Source organism: Hydra vulgaris, chromosome 13, assembly GCF_038396675.1.
Source record: "Hydra vulgaris chromosome 13, alternate assembly HydraT2T_AEP".
NCBI classification, from domain to species: domain Eukaryota; kingdom Metazoa; phylum Cnidaria; class Hydrozoa; order Anthoathecata; family Hydridae; genus Hydra; species Hydra vulgaris.
Window position 1 is genome coordinate 37,767,501 of NC_088932.1, and position 22,082 is coordinate 37,789,582.

The 22,082-nt window shown below is 26.2% G+C and overlaps 1 protein-coding gene across 1 annotated transcript in view; it reads right to left on the reverse strand.

The window, feature by feature from the left end:
• The window catches only part of LOC100211260 (uncharacterized), a 103,063-nt gene that overhangs the window by 22,616 nt on the left and 58,365 nt on the right, over positions 1-22,082 (reverse strand). Inside the window, exons 4-5 of the mRNA XM_065817002.1 lie at positions 20,848-20,945; positions 12,908-12,935 (exon numbers count right to left, since the gene is read on the reverse strand). Of these exons, the coding sequence (XP_065673074.1) occupies positions 12,908-12,935; positions 20,848-20,945 (126 nt within the window). The remainder of the gene's footprint in view (positions 1-12,907; positions 12,936-20,847; positions 20,946-22,082) is intronic.

Below are 22,082 nucleotides of genomic sequence, written 5' to 3' on the forward strand. Positions count from 1 at the left end.
AACATTAAACCAGACAGTCTTTCAAAAAAAAACTTTCAAACAACTGATGTAAATAACATCAAGATTAATTTGAAAAAAAAAATTAAAGTTAAAAAAGTATAAATGTAAAAGTATTTAACTTGAAAAAAAATTTATAACTTTTTATAACCGCAAAAACCGCTTATTTTAATTTATTTAATATAGCGTATTTAGTAGGATGGTTCAAAAAAGCACACTTTCAAGTTTAAAATTATATGGTCGATTGTGAAGAAGATTGTCTTGATGTTGTTTTATCATACAGATGAAATAACATCAAATTCTTTTTTTTTCAGTAAATTTTTGTTACTTTTTTTATTTTAAATTTTCAAAAAATTTAAAGTAAAAAAAATAACAAAAGTGCAAATCACAATATTTAAACAACCAGATTCCAATCACAAATTTAAAATCAGGCCCGTAGCAAGCTTTTTGTTTTTGTTTGAGAACTTAACTTTATGTAACGACATGAAGCAAACTCCAAACATTTATATATTCATGTTTATGTAAAGCTTTTCAAAAGTATTGCGAAAATCGGAGTCTTTTAACAATAAACCCCTAAAATCTTTACTTCCCTTTCATGCCATTAGTGTGAGAGCGACGAGTTTACAACATCTATATATACATTTTTTTTTAACATTTTAAACTCAATTTAAGTTCATAAACAAGTCTCTAATGTCGTGCAATAATCTCTAAGTGCTCAAAAATTTTGACCATCTCAAACTTTATCAAACTAAATACAGAAAAAATTGAATTTTGAATATCTGGAGTAAACTCGATTATCAATAATGTGATTTATGTTAACGACGCTCCTATTAAAAAAATAACGGCAACAGATAATTTTATCTGTTACAAAAGCTCTTATAAGAAACGGAATTCGCTTTTGCCAGCCTGTAACGATTATTTATTTATTTAATTCCCTAGCTATTCCAACGCTATTTTACGGATTAAAATTGGGTGGTTGTAACAATAAGTTTCTACAGAATATTGATAAAGTTGGATGATCTGTCTTAAAATCATTTTTTAATATTTCTAAGCATAGTAAAAACCACCTCCATTCTTTTTTCAAAGTAGACTCTGTATCGAACATTCTTATTCATAACAAATTAAACTTAAAGTTAATCGGAGTCTGCTAAAAATAAACCCTTAAAAATGTTGACTTCCCATTTATACCACTGGTGTGAGAATGATGAGTTTATAACATTTATAAATACATTTTTTTAACATTTTAAACTAAATTTAAGTTCATTAACAAGTCTCTAATATCATGCAATAATCTCTTAATGTTCAAAAACTATAAACATATAAATTTTGAGCAACCTCCCCAACTATTTAGGGGATTTAAATGGGATTCGATAATTATCAAATTAATTTTTTTTTAAATATAATTTCGTCATTGGTTTTTTTTTTATTATTATATAAAGACATTCTTTAATACAGTGATGGATTTTTAATTTTTATAACTTTTTATTTTTCTTAATTTGCCGTTACAAATTATTAATTTTCTTTTGTAAAATATACGAAAGGCGGGGAAAAGAAGTAGACAAAAATAGTCCTATTGCCATAAAGACATTAAAAACTTGTCATTAAAAATTGATGATCATTTGTTTTTCTGAAGTTTGAGTTTAACAACCTTATTTAAGTTGACAACTATAGTTTTGTATTTTTTGAAAATATATCTAAAAAATTAAAATATATGTATCTGAAGTACCAAATTCTCCTGTTTTAGTATGTTATTTTAGAAAAAGGTGAACTTTTTTCTAAAATAACATACTAAAACAGAAGAAATATTGCATAAATAACAGAAATTTTGAATTTTTTATTTTTTTTAACATATAAATAAAATGGTTTAAAAAATTTTATCCAGGAAAATATAAATTAAACAAAATACATGATTTAACTTTAAATGCATTTAAATACAAGTATTGCGTGGTATTATACCACATTAAAAGCGATGTAAAAAAGTTTCATAATTTGAAAATGCGGCGTATTCTTTATTACCAAACCTATTAAAGTTACTTAATCAACAGCATCTTTAACTAATAATATTATTAATAGCTACGTACAAATGAAGTCTTTAAATGTGTTGTTAAAAACCATATTAAACTCATTTAAAGACTTTATGGTAACCAATAATATAATGATGTCTACTTGCGTAAACTCTGAGATGTAATATTATGATTCTGAAAAACCAATGATTTTGGTTAATAAATATACTTTTGGTAAATAAAACATACTTAAGTGCCAAACTCAAGTATGTTCTTGTTTATATCACATTAGAATGTTTAGGAAAATGTAAAAAAGTTTTACGATTTGTACATGCAACGGTTACTTTTATCAACAAACCAATTACAATTAATTTATCAATAGCCTCTTCTTTAACTAATAATATTATTATATAGTTACGTACAAATGAGGTTTTCTAAAAACTTTTAACTTGTTGTTAAAAACCACATTAAACTCATTTAAAGACTTTATGGATAACCAAATAACCAATAACACAATGACGTCTTTAATAATTACATCAATATTACATCTCAAAATTTACGCTCGTAAATTATGAGATGTATTATTAATATAATTATGTAAACGCAATAACTTTAGTCAAAATGGTTTTTATAAGATTTCATATTAAATTTTCTTTAAATTTGTGCAATGTTGTGGTATAAACAAAAATATACTAAAGTACCAAACTTAAGTGTGTTCTTCCTTATCACATAAGAATGTTTAGAAAAAGATTGAAACAACCACTTCATTTGGCAAGGATGTAAACTTAGTGTAAGAAAACAAAAACAATAAAAATTACTAATTTGTTGCCCTCACATTTGTTGTAGGGATGGTAAATGTTTAAGGGCATTTTTGTATCCAGGCTCTAATCACCACAATTTTTATTTCTTTATCTACTTATAAATCGTTTTTACGCTACAGCTCGGGATATAGGTATATTACACAACAGCCAAGCAAAGTGCATTTTGTTAGTAGACATACGTGGCCAAGGTGCCCAATTACTGTTTCTCTGGAGCGATAACTTTTCTTAAAAAAACAAACAAAAAAACTCTTTAAATATATCTTAGTGCTTCTGAACCTTGTGGTTCTTGGTTTAGTTGCTTGTGGGACCGTAAGTTTTGCTTATACTAGCCTTGCAGTAGCTAGGCCACTGATACTACACTTAGATAAAGATATAAGACTTTTAGAGCCAAAAGATATTCTTGAGCAGGTGGACTTTTTTTGTATCAAAGTGGCGAAAAATCTTTACAAAAATAATGAGTCCTCTTAATAAAGTTCGGGGCTCTTTAATCTTCAGGCCATGGTGTTATAGCTCCCATAATTCAGGACAAGTTTAAACTTTCCTTAGTTTTTAAATAATAAATACATTTACGCAAAAAAATTGTAAAAAAAGACTAACAACTACGCCAATTATTTTCTTTTCTAATAAACTACCCTTTCTGAGTCACCCATGGGTATATGCACCTTCTGCTAAATGCCTTATTTTAGCTTTGTCTAAATTCCAGACCTTTCGAATGGTTGGCCAGATAGTGAACATTTTTGAGACAGTTTGATTCAGAGAAGGGTTATAATTGTTAAAATTATCTTGGACCGGAACTAGAGAGGGTTTTAATCATGGGTGGAAACCTATTAATAATATTTTCAAACTTTACAGGGAAGAAATACCTAAAACCGCGCAAATCGAATGTTGCAGCAAACTAAATGTTAGTGCCTTAAAGTTTTTCTTTTTTTCATTTCATTTATACAAGATCATTTAAAAGTTATCTTAAAATATAAGTAAATTTCTTTGCTTACTTTATATAAGTTACTTTTAATTTACTTTACAATTTATATAAAATGTAAGCTTATCTAATTTAAATTTGTTTTTATGTACAGAGTCAGAACCAGCTTGATGAAATATTTTTTGTACTGTTCTCAACTTGAAAGATAATACTATCAAACTTAAAATTTATCGATGATTTATATTCATCGATAAATTTTAAGTTTGATAGTATTATCTTTCAGCGTTCAAAAATATTGACCATATAAAATTTATAACCCCCTCAAATTGAGGGGGGTTTAAACTTTATATGGTCATAATTTTTGAAAGCTAAAATATTTTACTATGAAATTTAAAATTTATTGATTAATATTAGTCTAGTTAAAAACAGTACAAAAAATATTTCATCGACTTGTTGCTCTCACATTTGGGGCAGGGGGGCACAAATTTGGGGCTTTTTTGTTCCCAGCCTCCAATCATCGCAATTTTATGCATAGCATCCTTATTTGACATAAGTATAAACATATAAATGTTTGGAGTTTGCTCCATGTCTGGAAGTTAGCTATCTCAAAGACCAAAAAAAGCTGGTTACGGCTCTGATGTAATTTATTTTTAATAAAGATTTGTTATTACTTTTAAAATAAAAAATTCCTAATAAAAAAATATTACTTTATTTGTAAATTTAATTTACATTTGGTAGCATATTACTTTTATGTAATTTACTTTCATATGCAAGTTACTTTATAATATAATTTATTTAAAATTAGTTACTTTAATAGGTAAATGTAAATTACAGTTTGAGAAACTTTTATATTATGTAATGTAATTTTCAAAAGTAATTAACTTTTAAATGTAAAAGTAAAATAGCTTTTTCACGTGACTTCCTTTTTATTCACGTTGCATGTAATCACGTGACTTTTACATGTAAAAGTAAATTACTTTTTGATGTAATCTTCTTTTACATAACTTTTTTTTGAAAGTAAAAAGTCTTACTTTAAAAAGTAAAAGTCGTTTCAAAAAAATAAGTTACTTATAGGGAAATGTAAATTTACATAAAACATTTCAAATTACTTATGTAATTTACTTTTTAATAAAAATTAACTTACTCGAGTAAGCAAAAAAAAAGTAGGTAAAAGTACCATCCCTATTGATTAGTATTGAACAATATTGGCAATTTCCATTATAAGAATGTAAAAACCATCTCAAGATGAGTTTTTATTACTGAAAGTGGTTTTTATTAGTTTGAATAAACTTAAAATTATTTTTTTGATTAAAATAATAATAAAAAAACACTGTTTCAGTTATTTTTAATTAATAGTTGATCCTGAAAAATATTTTATTTTGAAAAATTGAATTCAAAAGATTCTATGAAAAAATCACATAATTTCAAAAATTTTGTGCCAAATTAAATTCCTTTAAGCTGAAGAATTTGAAATATTTCGCAAAAAATATATTCAGCTTATTAAATTCATATTAAGAAGACTAACCGGTAGTAACTTATAACTAATTTCGAATAATATTCTTATAGTTATAATAGTTATGATTTATTTAACAATAAAATAATTGAACCTGTCATTTTGAAAAGGGCACAAGTCCATTTATTTAAACTATTAAAAATTAACAAAACATGGTTTTTAATAAATTAATTTCTACACTACTAAAGAAATTTAACATAAAAGTAGATAAATCAAGAACATATATAACTTATGTAACTTTTATTTTTTATAAAAAAATTTAAATCATACAGAAATTTTTAATTTAAATTTATTAACTAATTATTAAAAGTTTTGGACTTGTGTCCTTTTCAAAATGACAGGTTCAATTGACAATTCCTCAAAAGTTTTCATAATGAAAAATGAAATCTCAAAAGATTCTACTGCAAATTAAGAGACCTTGTAGAAAAACAGTTGTTTGACTAAAAAAAAATGAAAATTGTTTTTTAAATAAGTAAACAAGTTTTTTAAACGAATTTTATTTTATCAATTAAATCCAGATTGTTTTTTACCACCATGATGGAGTTTAAGAAATCATTTGAAATGCGAGTACGTAGATGGCTATAAACCAAAGCGAATCCAGAGAAATCACGTTCAACTTTTACGCTGGAGAACGCTGCACCTTAAACTACTTGCGAAATTTCATAGAGCCGATCCCATTTTGTTTTTTGATTTTTCTTCCAGTAAGCAAGAATGTTGAATTCAACGTCTAATGTCACTCACGCTTCATTAAGAGCCCATTTTAAAACTAGTTGACGAATATCTTCATCTGATTCTGAAGATGCATTAACAACACCTTGCCTTGTTCCTCCTCCAGTATATTTAATGAAACGGCGTAATTTTTCAGCTTCAACATCTTCTGAGCTCATCGGAAGTATCTCTTCAGAAGTATTTGATGAATATGACGCATTTAATTGTATGGATTCTTCTGTTGATGAAGAATTTGACTGTTATTGTCGAGTGCAAAGTTTTTGATGGATTTTGATCAACAGTGTGATTCCTCTATTCAACAGTTCTGTATTAAACAGTTAATGACCCGATGTAAAGCAAAATCTAGGATCCAGAACTAAAGCAGCAATAAATGCTTCACATTTAAAAAAAACTTGTTCTCGTGTATTAATTGCGTTGGTCAGTAACAATTTTAATCCCAAATCACCTGCTGGAACGTCCTCGATTTCTATTTTCGTTTGAATCCATCGAACGTAGAATTCACTCATTGATAATTTTGGTGATTGAAAATCCATCATGACCGAATGTATTGGTAAAAATGTGTTGAAATATTCATCTATTAAGCTCCATGATGCATCATTTAACTTTAACTTGTCGTGTCTTATCCTTTGATATGATTCTGCGTTGGTATGAAAATCTTTTATCATCAAAAAAGTAGAATCCCAACGAGGTGCAATGTATATACGAGGCTTTTTTAGATTTTTATATGTTTGAATATATGCTACTTTTTTGGATTCAATAGCAACCTTTCTTATATTATTCAATGCATCTTCAAACATTGACGTTATGTCCTTGGCAGCTGGCTGACACACATGTGCGCCACAAAACATGGCTGAACAGAACAACCCTACCAATTTTTCAACGCAAACAGTGTGGGCTTCACTATAATTCCCTTCTTCATTCTCTAAAGCGCCAATATCAATTTCTTCGTCTTCAAAATCTATAAATTCGTCACCATAAATTTCAAGAATTACTTTCATTTGATCTTGTGCATTTTGGAGATTATTTGAAGCCTTCATCATATTCTTTCCCTGATCTGTGCAAGTTGTGTAGATATCATTAGCACATTTTCCAATTTTTCCAATCACATTTTCCAATTGAGCAGCCAAAATTTCGCCAAACTGTCGACCTTCTTGAGTAATTATGCCTAAGGTTCTGTCAACTATTTCCCCGTCCTTGATATATCTGCAACTAACTCCAAACACGTTTCTTCCATATCGCGACACACTATCAAACATCAACGACATAAGAACATTTTCAGTTTCTTCTCTTATTAGCGAAAAAATATTTTCACATGCATGTTGAATGTAGCGTTTTCATACTGTGACGATTTATAAAAATATTGAATTTTTTGAGTGCATTTTTTACTAAAGACATTTGTCCGATTTCATCAGCTGATGCTAAAGACAAGTTACGGCGCATCATTAATCGAATCATTTCTCCAATTAATTGATTTACATCAACTTCTAGCTTGATTCGTTTAATTAATTGAATTTCATCGTCTTTTCGATGCCTTGTAGCTGGGGTAGCTTCAACTAATTCAATTTCGTCGGCTTTTTCTTTGTGTTTTTGAAGAAGGTGATCTTTGAGGTTACTTAATTTGCCTTTGTAAAATTTTTTGCACATTTTACATTTTCCTCCTTCTTTATTTATTTCAAATTGAGTTTTCACTTGTTCATTTAATAAATTATTCTCCATTTTTGACTTTAAATCATAAGGAAAACAAAATAAATAATTATTAAAATATATATTTCACTCAAAACATTTTATGCAAGTTTATGGCAGTTAACTATGCAATTATAATGCAATTGTCAGTTTTTTTAATGATAAATGTATCATAACTATTATAATTATAAGTATATTATTCGTAATTAGTTATAAATTATTAGAATCTTTTGAATTCAATTTTTCATAATGAAACCTTTTTCAAGATCAACTATTAATTAAAAATAAATGATAATGTTTTTTTCTTATACTATTTTAATTAAAAGAATAATTTTAAATTTAGTCATACTAATAAAAACCACTTTCAGAAACTTAGAAATGAAATGAATAGAAACTTAGTATGAGATGGTTTTTAGATTCTTATAATGGGAAATCGCCAATACTAATCGAAACTAATCAATACTATCAAATGATGCATCAATACTAGTCAATATTAGTCACTACTATCAAATGATGCATTGCTAAAAAGGGCAGAAAAAGACCTTTATAAAACAACTGATTTTTGCTTAAAGGGATTAAAATAAAAGTTTTATAAAGCATAACTGATTGCAAAAAAGCAACAAATCTGTTAGACTATTTTCACTTTACTCTTTAAATTAAGCTGAAATGCACTATAAATTTGTTAGATTGAAATAAAATAATATGTTAGACATAAAATTACGTCAAAATATGTCCATAGAAAAAATATCTGACATGTTTTATGTCAGCAGAAAGATATTCAGACATAAAATTATGTCAAAATATGTCGATTGAAAGTATGTCTGACATATTTTATGTCAGCAGAAAATAATTCAGACATAAAATTATGTCAAAATATGTCAATAGAAAATCTGACATATTTTATGTCAGCAGAAAATAATTCAGACATAAAATTATGTCAAAATATGTCCATAGAAAATATGTCTGACATATTTTATGTCAGCAGAAAATAATTCAGACATAAATTATGTCAAAATATGTCAATAGAAAATATGTCTGACATATTTTATGTCTGCAGAAAATAATTCAGACATAAAGTTATGTCAAAATATGTCGATAGAAAATATGTGGGACATATTTTATGTCGGCAGAAAATATGTCTAAAAATATGTCGACAGATCTGCCAGACGTATTATGTCGTAACAACCCTGTATGTGTATATATATATATATATATATATATATATATATATATATATATATATATATATATATATATATATATATATATATATATACATGTATGTATATATATATATATGTATATACAAATATATGTATATGTATATATATATATATATATATATATATATATATATATATATATATATATATATATATATATATATAGATATATATATGTATGTATATGTATATATTAGGGATGCGCCAAACGATCGGCTGTTTTGCTTAACGTTTGGTTCAGCCGAACCTTAGCAAATGTTTGGCCAATAATTCAAATTTGGAATTCATCATACATATATATCTAAATATAAATAAAATTTAACTCGTACCATAGCTACGGTTTAAATGGATAAAGTTTTTATTAAAAAAAGCTTACCAATTGAACATAGAAGGACATAAGATTTTATAAAATGTATTTCAATACAGTTTTGTTTTAAATTTTTTTATGTATTTTCAATACAGAATAATTTTAATCTGACCAAATGGAATAACAGATTTACCAAAACTATTACTCAATTAAAATAATTGTAAAATAAATGCCCCTGCATCAATTGAGTATTATTTTAGTTAATCACAAAAATCTAATAATATAAAATCACCATTTGTTAATCTTAAAATAACAAATAGGAACTTAAACAAAAAAGATATTTTATTGAACTTAAGTTTGTTAAACATGATGCCTATTGTTGCTGTGGTAAAATAAATAAATTTCTCTACAGAGAAAGTTTCTTACAAGCTTGCTACTCAACTGGTTTAACTGATAAAAAATATTTGAAAGAAACAAACTTAGGTAAAAACATTATTATGGAGTTGCATAATAATGCTCCAATTAAGTATTTTGTTATTATTGTATAACTGTATTATGTAATAGTAATAACAATCACAAATCAATAATTTTAGAAAAGTAAAATGTCAAAAACATAAAAATCAATTATCACTTGTTGTTCTCAAGTTATAATGTATACACATTAATTTTTCACCACTTTCTGGTGATAGTCTGTTTCTACTTGGTTCATAAATGTTGCCACCTGTACTAAAAAGTCTTTCACTTTCAACAGAAGAAGGTTGTGCTGAAAGAAACCTTTGGGCTATTTTCTTTAAATTTTTTAAAGAGTTTCCACAATTTTTCCACCATAAAAGAGGACTTTCACCATAAAGAGGACTTTTTCCATAACAAGAGGGGGTTTTAAATACTCTTCAATCTCTATGTTGATCATTTGCACATTAGAGTGTGATCTTTTAAACTTTTTGCTATCTTTAGTAATTGAAAAATTGGAATCACATTCATTTATAGTTGTCAGTTTAGAAACTAGCCGAAAACATTCATTAAATTTTGGATAAGCTGGTTTCACAAACACTTCATTTGTGTCACTTACTGTGGGTTCTTCACAATCAGAATCAGAAGATTCAAGTTCTAAATTATATTGCTGCATTTCTTGCATCTGCTCATTTAGCCAATTTTTTATTACATAATCATCTTCTTTTTGATACATTAATTTATATCTAGGGTCACAAAAAGTGGAAAGACATAAATACTTATGTAAAAATATACTCAGTCTTTTGTTTACTGACTCTTTCAATTGTTCAACTAAAGTATTTATACTTAAAAAAGCCTCACAAACTAATGCTTGATTAAAAAATACTTTAAGAGCCATAATCGAAGGAATAACATCTGATAAAAATGCCTCACGTTTGCTGAGATTAACAGTTAAAGTTTTAAATGGTTCTAAAATATGAAAAACTTTATCTAATAAGCCCCATTGGAATGAATTTAATGTTGATTGGGTAGCATGATCAGCTGTATAAGTTGCCAAAGGAACTCTTTTATCAAGCATCCTTTCAATCATATTGTAGGAACTATTCCATCTTGTAGTAACATCTTGTATTAACTTATGCTTATTTGTACCATGTTGTTCCTGAATTGCTTCTAATTTTGCTGCTGCTGTTTGTGAATGGTGAAAATGTGTTGCCAAACGTCTGCAACAAACTAAAATTTCTTTCACGGATTGTTGCGACAAAAATTGAGTCATGTATACATAACTGTATTGTATGTATAAAACATGGAATTGACTTAAAACCACTGTCTCTAACGCAAGCTACCATATTGGCAGCATTATCTCGTAAAACAATGTGAATTTTTGCGTGTGGAATTTCAAAACTTAGCAAACTTTTATGTAAACACTCACTTATATTTTTTCCCTTGTGACTTTCTGGAAAATGCATAACTTTGAGTACTGCTCTCTGTTGGAAAAATTCATTATTGAGCCAGTGTTCTGTCATGCTTATGAAGGCAACATTTAAACTATATGCTGTCCAAATATCAGTTGTAAGGGAGATTTAACTGGCAGAAGATATATTACTCTTGATTGAATTAAACAGATTACCATATATTTGTGGAACAATATTTTCACTAAAGTAACTCCTACTGGGTATTTGGTAATTAGGGCATCTCTTCAATTAGTTTTCTAAAACCAAGATCTTCTACAATTGTGTATGGTTGAATATCCAATGCCATCATTTCTCCAATGTGATTGTGAATCTTGATTGCTCCAATGTCATTAATATTCCACAACCTTTTTTTATTAGTACTCTCTACTGTTAATTGTTTTTAATTTCCGAATCACTTGATTAAGTGATTTGGAAATAAAAAAAGAGAAACATTTGATGTTTCAATAATTTTTTTTTATCAGACTCTTTTTCAGCCAATACATACTACACAAGGTGCTTTTTTTTTAAATGGCGCCTAATTACACTAGTGGTAAATGTCTTTGGACAATTCCCACCTCTAGAGAGTATTGCTTTGCATAGTAGGCATATACAAAAACGAATGTCTTTCTTAGAAACTTCAAAGTATTTCCACACAGTACTTTTAAAACACATTTTTTCAGAAGACATTGTTTTATACTTTTACAAGATTAAAATATTTTTCTAAATTATAAAAAAGAAGTTCAACCAAAAATAAAGCATTTTAAATTTAAACTGTGTAAATATATCTTAAAATATAACCAACATGCCACATATTATGTTATTTTATTCAATACGTTATAGGCTATACATTTATTTATATTACCTAACTTTAATAATTGTATTAATTATTTTTTTCAAAAAAATCGTTAACATTTTTATTTACACTACAAATAAAAATGTTAACATTTATTTTCTTTACACCACAAACAAATTTATTATTGGAATAATAAATTAACTTTTCAAAGTTACTTTATAATTTTTCTAACAAAATTTATAAACCCTTACTAATGTTTTAACAAATTTTTAATAACACAATAAAATGTTAAATGTTTAATAACACAATTTTTCAAAGCTAATGTTTTTTTCCAAAAATAGTAAAGGTTTGGTTGCCAAACCGTTCAGTGTTCGGTAAAATTTCATGGCCGAACATTCGTACTTGGTGTTCGGCGCATCCCTAGTATGTATATATATATATATATATATATATATATATATATATATATATATATATATATATATATATATATATATATATATATATGTATATATGTATATATATATATAAATTATGTTAGTGTATTCTACAAACAGAGTGCTCAATGTTTTAAAAGAACAGAGCAGTAATAAATTAGTAAAAACACTTATCTAATTTTTGATTACTTCAACACTGTGTTTCACCATCAGTAGGTTCATCAGGAAGAATGTCTAAACATAAAAAAATTTTCAAATTATAGAAAAATTATTTCACAGGAAGTTGGGAATTGTTATAATTATGTAATATATATATATATATATATATATATATATATATATATATATAATAAATATATATATATATATATATATATATATATATATATATACTTTGTTATATATATGTATATGTTTTATTAAGTGATTTTCTACTAATATATAATTGCTCTGTTCTTTTAAGAGTATTGAGCACTCTATTTTGTAGAATATATTTTAAAGTTGTTTAAATATACACACACACACATATTTGTGCATGTATACTTATTCCTAGAACATTTTTAAAATATTTTTAAAATCACCTGAACCAGTGTCATTTGTTGGACTGTCCTATAAAAAATAAATAAAGATAAACTTACATCTTAATATTTTTAAATGCTCAAGATGTAAATTTTAGTATTAATGTAATATATGCTAAAAAATGTTTGCAAATAAATGTTTACTATTGTATGCATTTATTTTTAAAAGTTTTAAACCATCTTACTATTGAAGAAAAATAATTAACTATTAACCAATAAACAAAAATTAAATAAAACCAAAATTGCAGAACTTCTTTTTGTCATAACTTTTTCAAAATTAATCAGATTTGTTAATACAGTGCAGCGCAAGTTTATAACCTAACCTGTATGGAAGCTTTGAAAGCAGCTTTGAAAGCAGCTTTGAAAGCAACGATCAAGTTTTTGATAAAATTTTTTATCAAATTCTATTTGTAGATTATTTTTTGAAATAAACAAAACACTTCAATTGAATTTATTTATACTTTAATTAATTCAAATTATAAAATTGCTTAAAATCGTGGTGCATATTTATAACTTTGTTATCTAAATTACACCAAAGCTATAAAATAAATAACAGTGAATTCCGTTTTTAAATTAAATTTATTCAATCAAGTATATTTTAACAATTACCAAGAGGAATTACACTCTCCGATCAAGTAAAAGGCAATATTGAAGCCTATTATTAGCCTATAAGATTGAAATTATTGCATTATCAAGACAATCGCTTTCAAGCTGATACGCACTTATTGCCAATAATTTTGATTAAAAATTTCCTAAATGATCCAACAAACTATTGCACAAAGCATCAAAGTGCTAGAAGACCGATGCTTACAGCTCACCAAGTGCAACAACATGTGTATGTTGCTAATAACTGCACAGTCTCCTCGAGACAAATTAGCGCTGATTTGGGATTGAAATGCTCAAGATGGAGGGTAAATTGTGCAATTAACAATTTACGAATTCTCTGGTATACAAAAAATCCCGCATATTTCTAGCACTAACTAAAGCATACAAATGTATTCATCTTCAAGGGCCAAGGACTACATGACTTGGAAAAATGAATGGCAAAAAATTGTGTAGTCCGATGAAAAAAATTCAATCTTGATGGTATAGATGGCTTTAATTATTACTGGCATAACAGAAAAAATAACATATTTTCAAAAAAAGAGCTTTGGGAGGCGGAGGAGTAAAGATTTAGGGTGCATTCAGTTATTTTGGAAAAAGTACAATTGGCTTTATTGCTATTAAATTAAATGCTGAAGGATATAGAAATTTGTTGGATGATTGTTTGAAGGATATTTTACAAAAATTGGGAAACACAAATTTTATTTTCGAGCATGATAATGCTTATTCATAGAAAAAAGTCAAACATCCCATGGTTCACCAGAAAGAAAGTTTTATAAAATATTAATCAATTTAGATGCTAAGCAGTTGAATAATTTAGAAATGATTATTTATTGATATGTGAGATCTTGATTTTTGGTGAGGTTGTTAATCTGCACTGCAATGTATGTTACTTGTGAAATCATTATTTGTTGATTTGTTAATTTACTAATTGTGAAATCATTATTTGTTGATTTGTTAATATATTACTTGTGAAATCTCTAACAATCAAACATTAATTGCGTTATCATAAGTTAGCAATTCATTTTCTAATTTCACAAATATAATGTTTTAAAGCCAAACAAAACAGCAAGGATATTATAAGACATTAAACAAAGGATATTAGGCATAAGAAGTGGGAAATATCGAATGCTTTTACACATACATTTGATATCAGAGAGCTTTTTGAAACAAAGTTAGTTAAATCAATTAATTTTATGCAGACTTAAGGAGCTCAAGATGGCATCACGCTTCCCAAAAAACCTTAGCAACTGCTGTTGACCAATAACATGTTTAGAATATATTTGACACTTCAAAAACTTAATCTAAAAAGTTATATTTTAGATTATACTTTTAACTTATTTAAAACATTCTAATAATAGAGATATTTCCTAATTTGTTCAGAATAATCTTAAAGAATTTTCCTGTTATATATTATATGTTTCCTGATGATATAACTTATATTATATATCATATTTATATATGTTCAAATTGAATAAATTGAATTAAGCCAATCACTATTGATACCTGTAAGTATTGTTTGCATGTGATATATGTAATTTATTATATGTGCAATACATGAATATGTTATATATGATACATGTAAGCATTGATTTTTTATATTGTTGCAACTTTTCAATAAATGATATTATTGTTTTTTTTTTATATAATGGAATTATTTTTATTATAATGATATTTGGGTTTGATATTTATTGACTGATTTTTGGGACAAATTCAAAAAAATATTTACAGATAAAGAAAAGTTGCAGCAATATAAAAGCAAATTTAATAACTTTCTTTTAATTAATGTAACATTTATAATTTTTTATATTAAAAATCCTTCTAAATTTTCCAACATCTTATTTTAGTGGATGTTGAGACATGGTTTAAACTCAGTAATGATCAAGATTTGAAATTTACTTTATTGATCATTAGCCAACAGTTTAGAAAAAAAAAATTCATTTAAAACCAAAAAAGTATGAACAAATTTGATTATTGGTAACACTATAAAATAGTTTTTATGGTTAATTATTACTCAAATGTTAATTTGCAACTTTAATTTTATTTTGTAATTAAATTTTCACCTTATTTTAACTATTTTTTATATTAACTATTTGTTCAAAACTATTTGTTGTTTTTGATTTGATGAATAGTTTTTTTAAATTATACATTTATTATTTTACTGATGGTACCAGCAGGTAGTGGAAAAACGTTTACGTATGATTGCAGCAGTTCAATAAATTAAAGCTGCTGCAATTGCATAAACTGACAATAGCTGAAACTCTTCTTCAAAACGGATTCTTGAAAACTTTTATAAACAATGCACATTTAATCGGTTATCACAACTTTCTTTATCAATAATTATTGATAAAGAAAGTTGTGATAACCGCACAAGCACTTACAATGTAAACTTCAGTTCAAGGACAATATTTTAGCCTAATTTCAGTGAGGTCAGCAGGCCTTGTTTTAAATTAAAAAAATGCTTAATGCATTTGCCTAATGTGAATTCGACGTCATAAAATTTTCTTTATTTTTCAAAGACATTAACTTTTTGAAATTACTGCAATAATATTATTTACAGCAAAAGGAGTTAAATATTTTTTTAATTCGTTTTTTAATATTGCTATTAGAGAATGTTTGTTTTCTTTCAATTTTTTTATATTAAATAATTCAATTTAATATTACATTTTTTATAGTGTTTGATTTAAACAAATTTCTCTCTTTTCTTGACATTTGTGTAAATGAATTTAAAGATGTTAAATTTCTTTAAATGACTATTTCTTAAATTTCTGATTGCGGCTTTGCAACTAAAAATAATTTTTATAATTAAAAAAAATTAGCGAGTAACAAAAAAAAAATTACTTTAATTTATTTACAAGGTTTTGCATCCATTAAAAAAATATGACATCCTTTTAAAACACCCATGATTTTCATTTAAAACAACCATGATACTCTCGCCTGCCAAATTAACAGGGGTGGGGAGTGGATGGAGGGGGGGGGGGTGTTTTAATAAATGGGAGGGTCAGAAATATTTCTAAAATCTAACAAATGGGGGGTCTTAATAAACCGGAGGGTCAGAATTTTAAAAAAGCTAAAAAAACGAAAACACAAGAAGAAAATTATTAAACTCAGAGGAAATTTTTTTTAAATTAAAAAAATTCTAAAACTGTACTTTCAAAGTACAAGTTTTAAATTTTTCTTTGTTTGGCTTTGTTTCTTCATATTGTGGCGCGCAATATTATATTGCTTTTTTATAATGGTGACAAAGAATATTTATCCTTCTCCCAACTAACAAACATTCTTGATATCTTTAATAGCTTCAGCAAATGAAATTAATACTGACTAATAGTTTTCGAAAAATGCTTTAGAAAGTTATTTTACACTTTATAACAAAAAAAAAATATCATTTATGAAAAGAATTCTTCTAAACAAATACGCTTCTCCTTTCTTAAGATGAAAAGAAGTTTTTTGATTGGTTCTTATTATTTTCATCTATGATGGAGAGACTTGCTTTTGAGTAAAGAAAAAATTTATTTCTCAAAGTAAAAAAATAACGAAACTATTTTTTATTGCTTCAAAATTAATAAACGGGGGAAAGAAGAGGGGTCCTTAAAAGCTCTGGGAGGGGTCGAAAAAATGAAAAATGAATAAGCGAAAGTAGTCAGTTAAAACAATCATGATTTTCAATAAAAACATTTAACGCATGCGCAATCTCAACATTCTATATTATTCAAAAAAGGTTTTATATATATATATTTATTTAATATTATACAAATTTATTTTTATTATATTAACTTATTTTAATTTAATGGAATTTATTTTAAATTTATTTTTTCAAATGAACGTCATGGTTGTTTTATTTGAAAATCATGGTTGCTTTAAATAGATGCCAAACCTGGTAAGGCATTCTTTTCATACCCAGAAATGCCATGGTTCAATTCCCTCATTTGGACAATTTTTCTTCTTTTTCTTTTATATCTTGTTGACCATATATACATTTACTGTAACACTATTTACCTAATCTTTTTTTTATAGAATACTCAGTGCATTTCCCAAGTAAGGCGTACACACAAATACCAGGTTTTCTATCCATTTAAAACAAATCATTTAACACATCCATTTAAAATTAAAATAAATTCCATTAAATTAAAATAAATTAATATAATATTAATAAAAATAAATTTATATAACATTAAATAAATAAAGATATATATAAAACCTTTTTTTTAAATAATATAGAATGTTGAGATTTAATGCGCATGCATTAAATGTTTTGATTGGAAATCACGATTGTTTTAATTGATTATCATTGATATTTAAATGAATGTCATGGTTGTTTTAAATGGATATCATATTTGTTTTAAATTGGTGCAAAACCCAGTACTTTATTTATTAAAAATTTATTAATTTATTACCGATTTTGTTTTGAAAGCAATGATTATTTTTCCATTTATTAAAATTATATTGCTGTATATATCATTTATTATAAAATAATAGCTGCGCTTCAACTTGCATTATTAAAAAAAGTTTAACTTACATTTTGTGCAAATATTTGACGCAGCCTCAGAACACGTTTGTTTAAATATTAATTTTGAGTAAAAAAAATTTAGGAATTATTTAGGAAGGAAAACCGAAAAAATAATTGCGATAAAAAAAATTTTTTTTTTAAGAATAAATAAAATTTAAATATTGAACGATATTTAGTAATATTTTTAAACAAATTTGAAACTTAAGTTAAATCCAAGCATTAACTTTAATTTTAATAAACTTAAATATATTTGTTTAATCAGAATTAAATTATATTTTTAAATCAAAATTAAGTTATACATTTTTTTTATCACAATAAAATCATATATTTTTATAAAATTAGTTTTAAATTAAACCATATATTCTTTATCAGAATTAAATTACATTATTATGATCTTTGCTTCAAGTTTAAAGTATTAGCATTTTTCAAGCGAAATACATTACTACAGCTATTCACGAAAGTTTAAACGATTGCAGAACTTTTATTAAGTATGTTTGGTTTTTGTTTAATTAAAAAAAACTGTAAAATGATATTGAATTAATTTTTTTTATTTATTAAAGAAAAAGTAATTAGCTTTAAAATGAATATGAACATTTTATAAAATTTTAATATTTAGTTAGAAAAAAATACAAATTATCATATTATTAATTACAAATAATAAAAATAATAAAAATAAGAAACACAAAAGTTTAAACAAATTGCAACATTCAAACAAAAAATGAAAAAAAAAGCAAAATTAATATTTAAAGTGTCCTCCTTTGTTTTTATAGCAAAGATAAACTTGTTTATGCATTGATTCAACTAATTTCATGCATATCACGCGAGGTACTTACAGCCAGTACTCATTCAAAAGTTGCTTCAAATACTGAGTTATTGAATTTCAAATATTGAATCTCATGGTATGTCAGTTGATTGTCGATCCAAGACCAAATATTTTCAATTGATCTGATGATCTCAATCCAATTGAAAATCTCTCTGGGACCAGGGTATCACATTGAACTTTTTTTTCAAAAAATATTCTTTGATTGAGTGAGCTGTGTGAGCTAAAGCCCCGTCTTGTTGAAAGATGAATTGCTTGCTTCTGCCATACAAGTGTCTGATTGATGGAACTAAACATGTTTCCAATGTGTTCTTGTAGGTGTACTGATTAATTCGACCTTCGTACAGCTCACAGAAGCCTATACCTTTGTGAGAAAAACATCCCCAGATGCCAACCGAACCTCCACTGCCTTGTCAACGATGTTGCAAAAACCTGTCTAAATATTTCTCAGTTGCAAATCTGTTGACATAGATTCTTCCTTTGCGGTTTATGACTTGAAAATTAGTTTCATCACTTCAAATAACTTTTGCCCACTGTTTTACAGACCAGTCCAGCCTTTCTTTAGACCACACTCGTCATTTACGTTTATCCGTGATTAAAAGAATAGGTTTTCTAGCAGCTATGTATGTTCCAATACATTTGTCCAACAATGTTTGATTCACAAGCTCTCTGTTAACTTTTGGATTATTTTTTGAATCATTGAAGATTTGTGCTAGCTTTTTGTAGTTGACTCTGGGGTTTTCTCTGCTTATTCTGAATATACCACTTTTGTCACTTTTTGTTACTGAGTTTGGATGGTCTCCCAGTATGCGGCATGTCAAAGACGCCTTTAGTTCCCAGGTTTTGATGGCTTTTTGAACGCAATATTCAGAAACGTAAAGTATTTTGCCTATTTGAATGTTTGTGTGATATTTTTTCCTCGCCATACCAATAACTTGCCACTTGTCTCACTAGAAACTGATTTTCTACCTATTTGCACGCAATTGAAATTAATTTGAAATTTAAAATATTTCAAGTTGATTTTTAATGAAAAAGCTGCCTGATGTTGTGATGAATTTTTTGACTGTAAACTAATCATCTTAACTTTATTTAAAAATAAAAAAATTTTTTGCGCCGGATATATCAATTAATTAGCAAAGATTTGAACCTAAATAAAATCGTCTAAACTTTTGTGAAACCTATTAATTTGTATCACCTACCTTTTAATAAAATTTCTGAGTAAACAGTGATGAGTCAAAACCTACTTTTTTTTATTCTATTAACAAATAACCTATTCTCCAAATTGGAAAAAAAAAATTATTTTGATATCTATTTCCGTTAGATGTTTATTCAAGAAAAATCTAAGATTAGATCTTAAAATTCTGTAATTGTTTAAACTTTTGTGAATAGCTGTATAATAATCATTACAATAAAAAAATAAATAAAAATAAAATATCATAATACAAAATAAAATTTGGCTTTTTTTTTATTATTAATTTATTTTTTATTATTAAACAGAAATTTAAATAAATTTTTTTATTGCAATCAAAAGTTGTATAAATATACTTGTGCTCGCAAGATGATAAATAGAAGTTTTTATTATATGTTGATGTGTTAATTCTAAAACATTGTATGTCCAAATTTTTTTTCTAATAACAAATATTTTTCAACAGATTTAAATTATATTATTATACTCTTTGCATTAAGCTTAAAGTATTAGCATTTTTCAAGCAAAAAAATCAATCATTACCATAAAATGAAAACAAAATAAAAAATAAAATTTTTAATTATATTTGAGTTATTTTCATAAGTAAATAGCACTTATATCTAACATAACTGTCATTCAAACTTTTGTTACAAATATTTTTACATAATTGTCATTCAAAAGTTAATGTGGTTTTTTAAAAAATTAATTACTTCTTTTATCTAACCATTGATAGAATAATTTAAAAGTTAAAAAATCATAAAAAGTCGCTTAACCAAAATTGCGTGTTCAAAAATAGTAATTGTAAAAAAAGTTATTGGAAAACTTACATCACAAAATCCCTCATCGCTTTCTTCACCACCAATGCGACTTTGTTTTTTAAATAACTTATTCTCTCGTTTACTTTTCGAGGAATATGGACTTTCAACTTTAAAAAAGAAACAAATTGATTTTTATAATTTAAAATTAAAAATGACTATTTTTCTATTTTGAAAATATTAATCTATAACAAAAGAAACTATTTTTATTACAACATAACAAACTAACAGACATACTGTTGTATGACAGTTTACTATGGCCACCTAATAATTTTGGTTATTTTAAAATATTTATTCATTTTTTAATGAGGAATAGAAATTGTTATTATAAGTTAATTAGTTGTTTAAAATGAGGTTTTAACTCATGTTAATCAGATCAGTTTTTTTCGTTTTGCTACAGGCAACACTGTGAGTTTTGACAGCTATTTTATATGATGTCATCTTCTTATTAACTTTGTTGCTGTGCACATGCTGAGTTTATATCCACAGTTTTTAATTTGTTTCTTTTTTAAATTTTTTATCTTTAAAATATATATTTAAATCAGTGAAAATTTTGATTCCTGAGTATTGCTTCTCATTTTAAAATAAAAATGTTTTTAGTTTATGGTATTTTTGAAGTTAAAAATATTTAAGTAAATGTTTAAGTGTGTAACTGAACTTACTACCTCTCACAAGGATACTATTTCCTTATTTGACCCTAAAATCTTATGGCCATACTCTTCCTTCTATTTCAATTATATAGATTAACCAATTGTTAGACATTCAAATCACTCTACCTTTCGTTGCTAAAGTCATATCTTAATTAAATTCTTCTATGACTTGTAGTCTAGATAACATTCCTGTCCTAGTCTTACAAAAGTGTTCTCCAGAACTCTCTTTAATTTTCTCTAAAGTATTTAATAAGTGCTTCACTGAATCTTGTTTACCTACCTGCTGGAAAATGGTATCCGTGGTTCCAATTTTTAAAAACTCTAGAGATCATTTTGACCCCTCTAACTATAGTCTAATTAGTTTTCTATCTGTTATTAGCAAGGTCTTTGAGTCTTTGATCAACAAATTTCTTGCAGTTTATCTTGAGTCATATAACTTACTGTCACACAATTAATACAGTTTTCGATCTTCTTGCTTTACTGCTGATTTGTATACTGCTGCGACTGAAAGACTTAACCGCACATTAAATAGAGGCAGTGAAGCTAAGGCAATGCTCTTGACATATTGGTAACAACAACGAATTGATATCAACAACG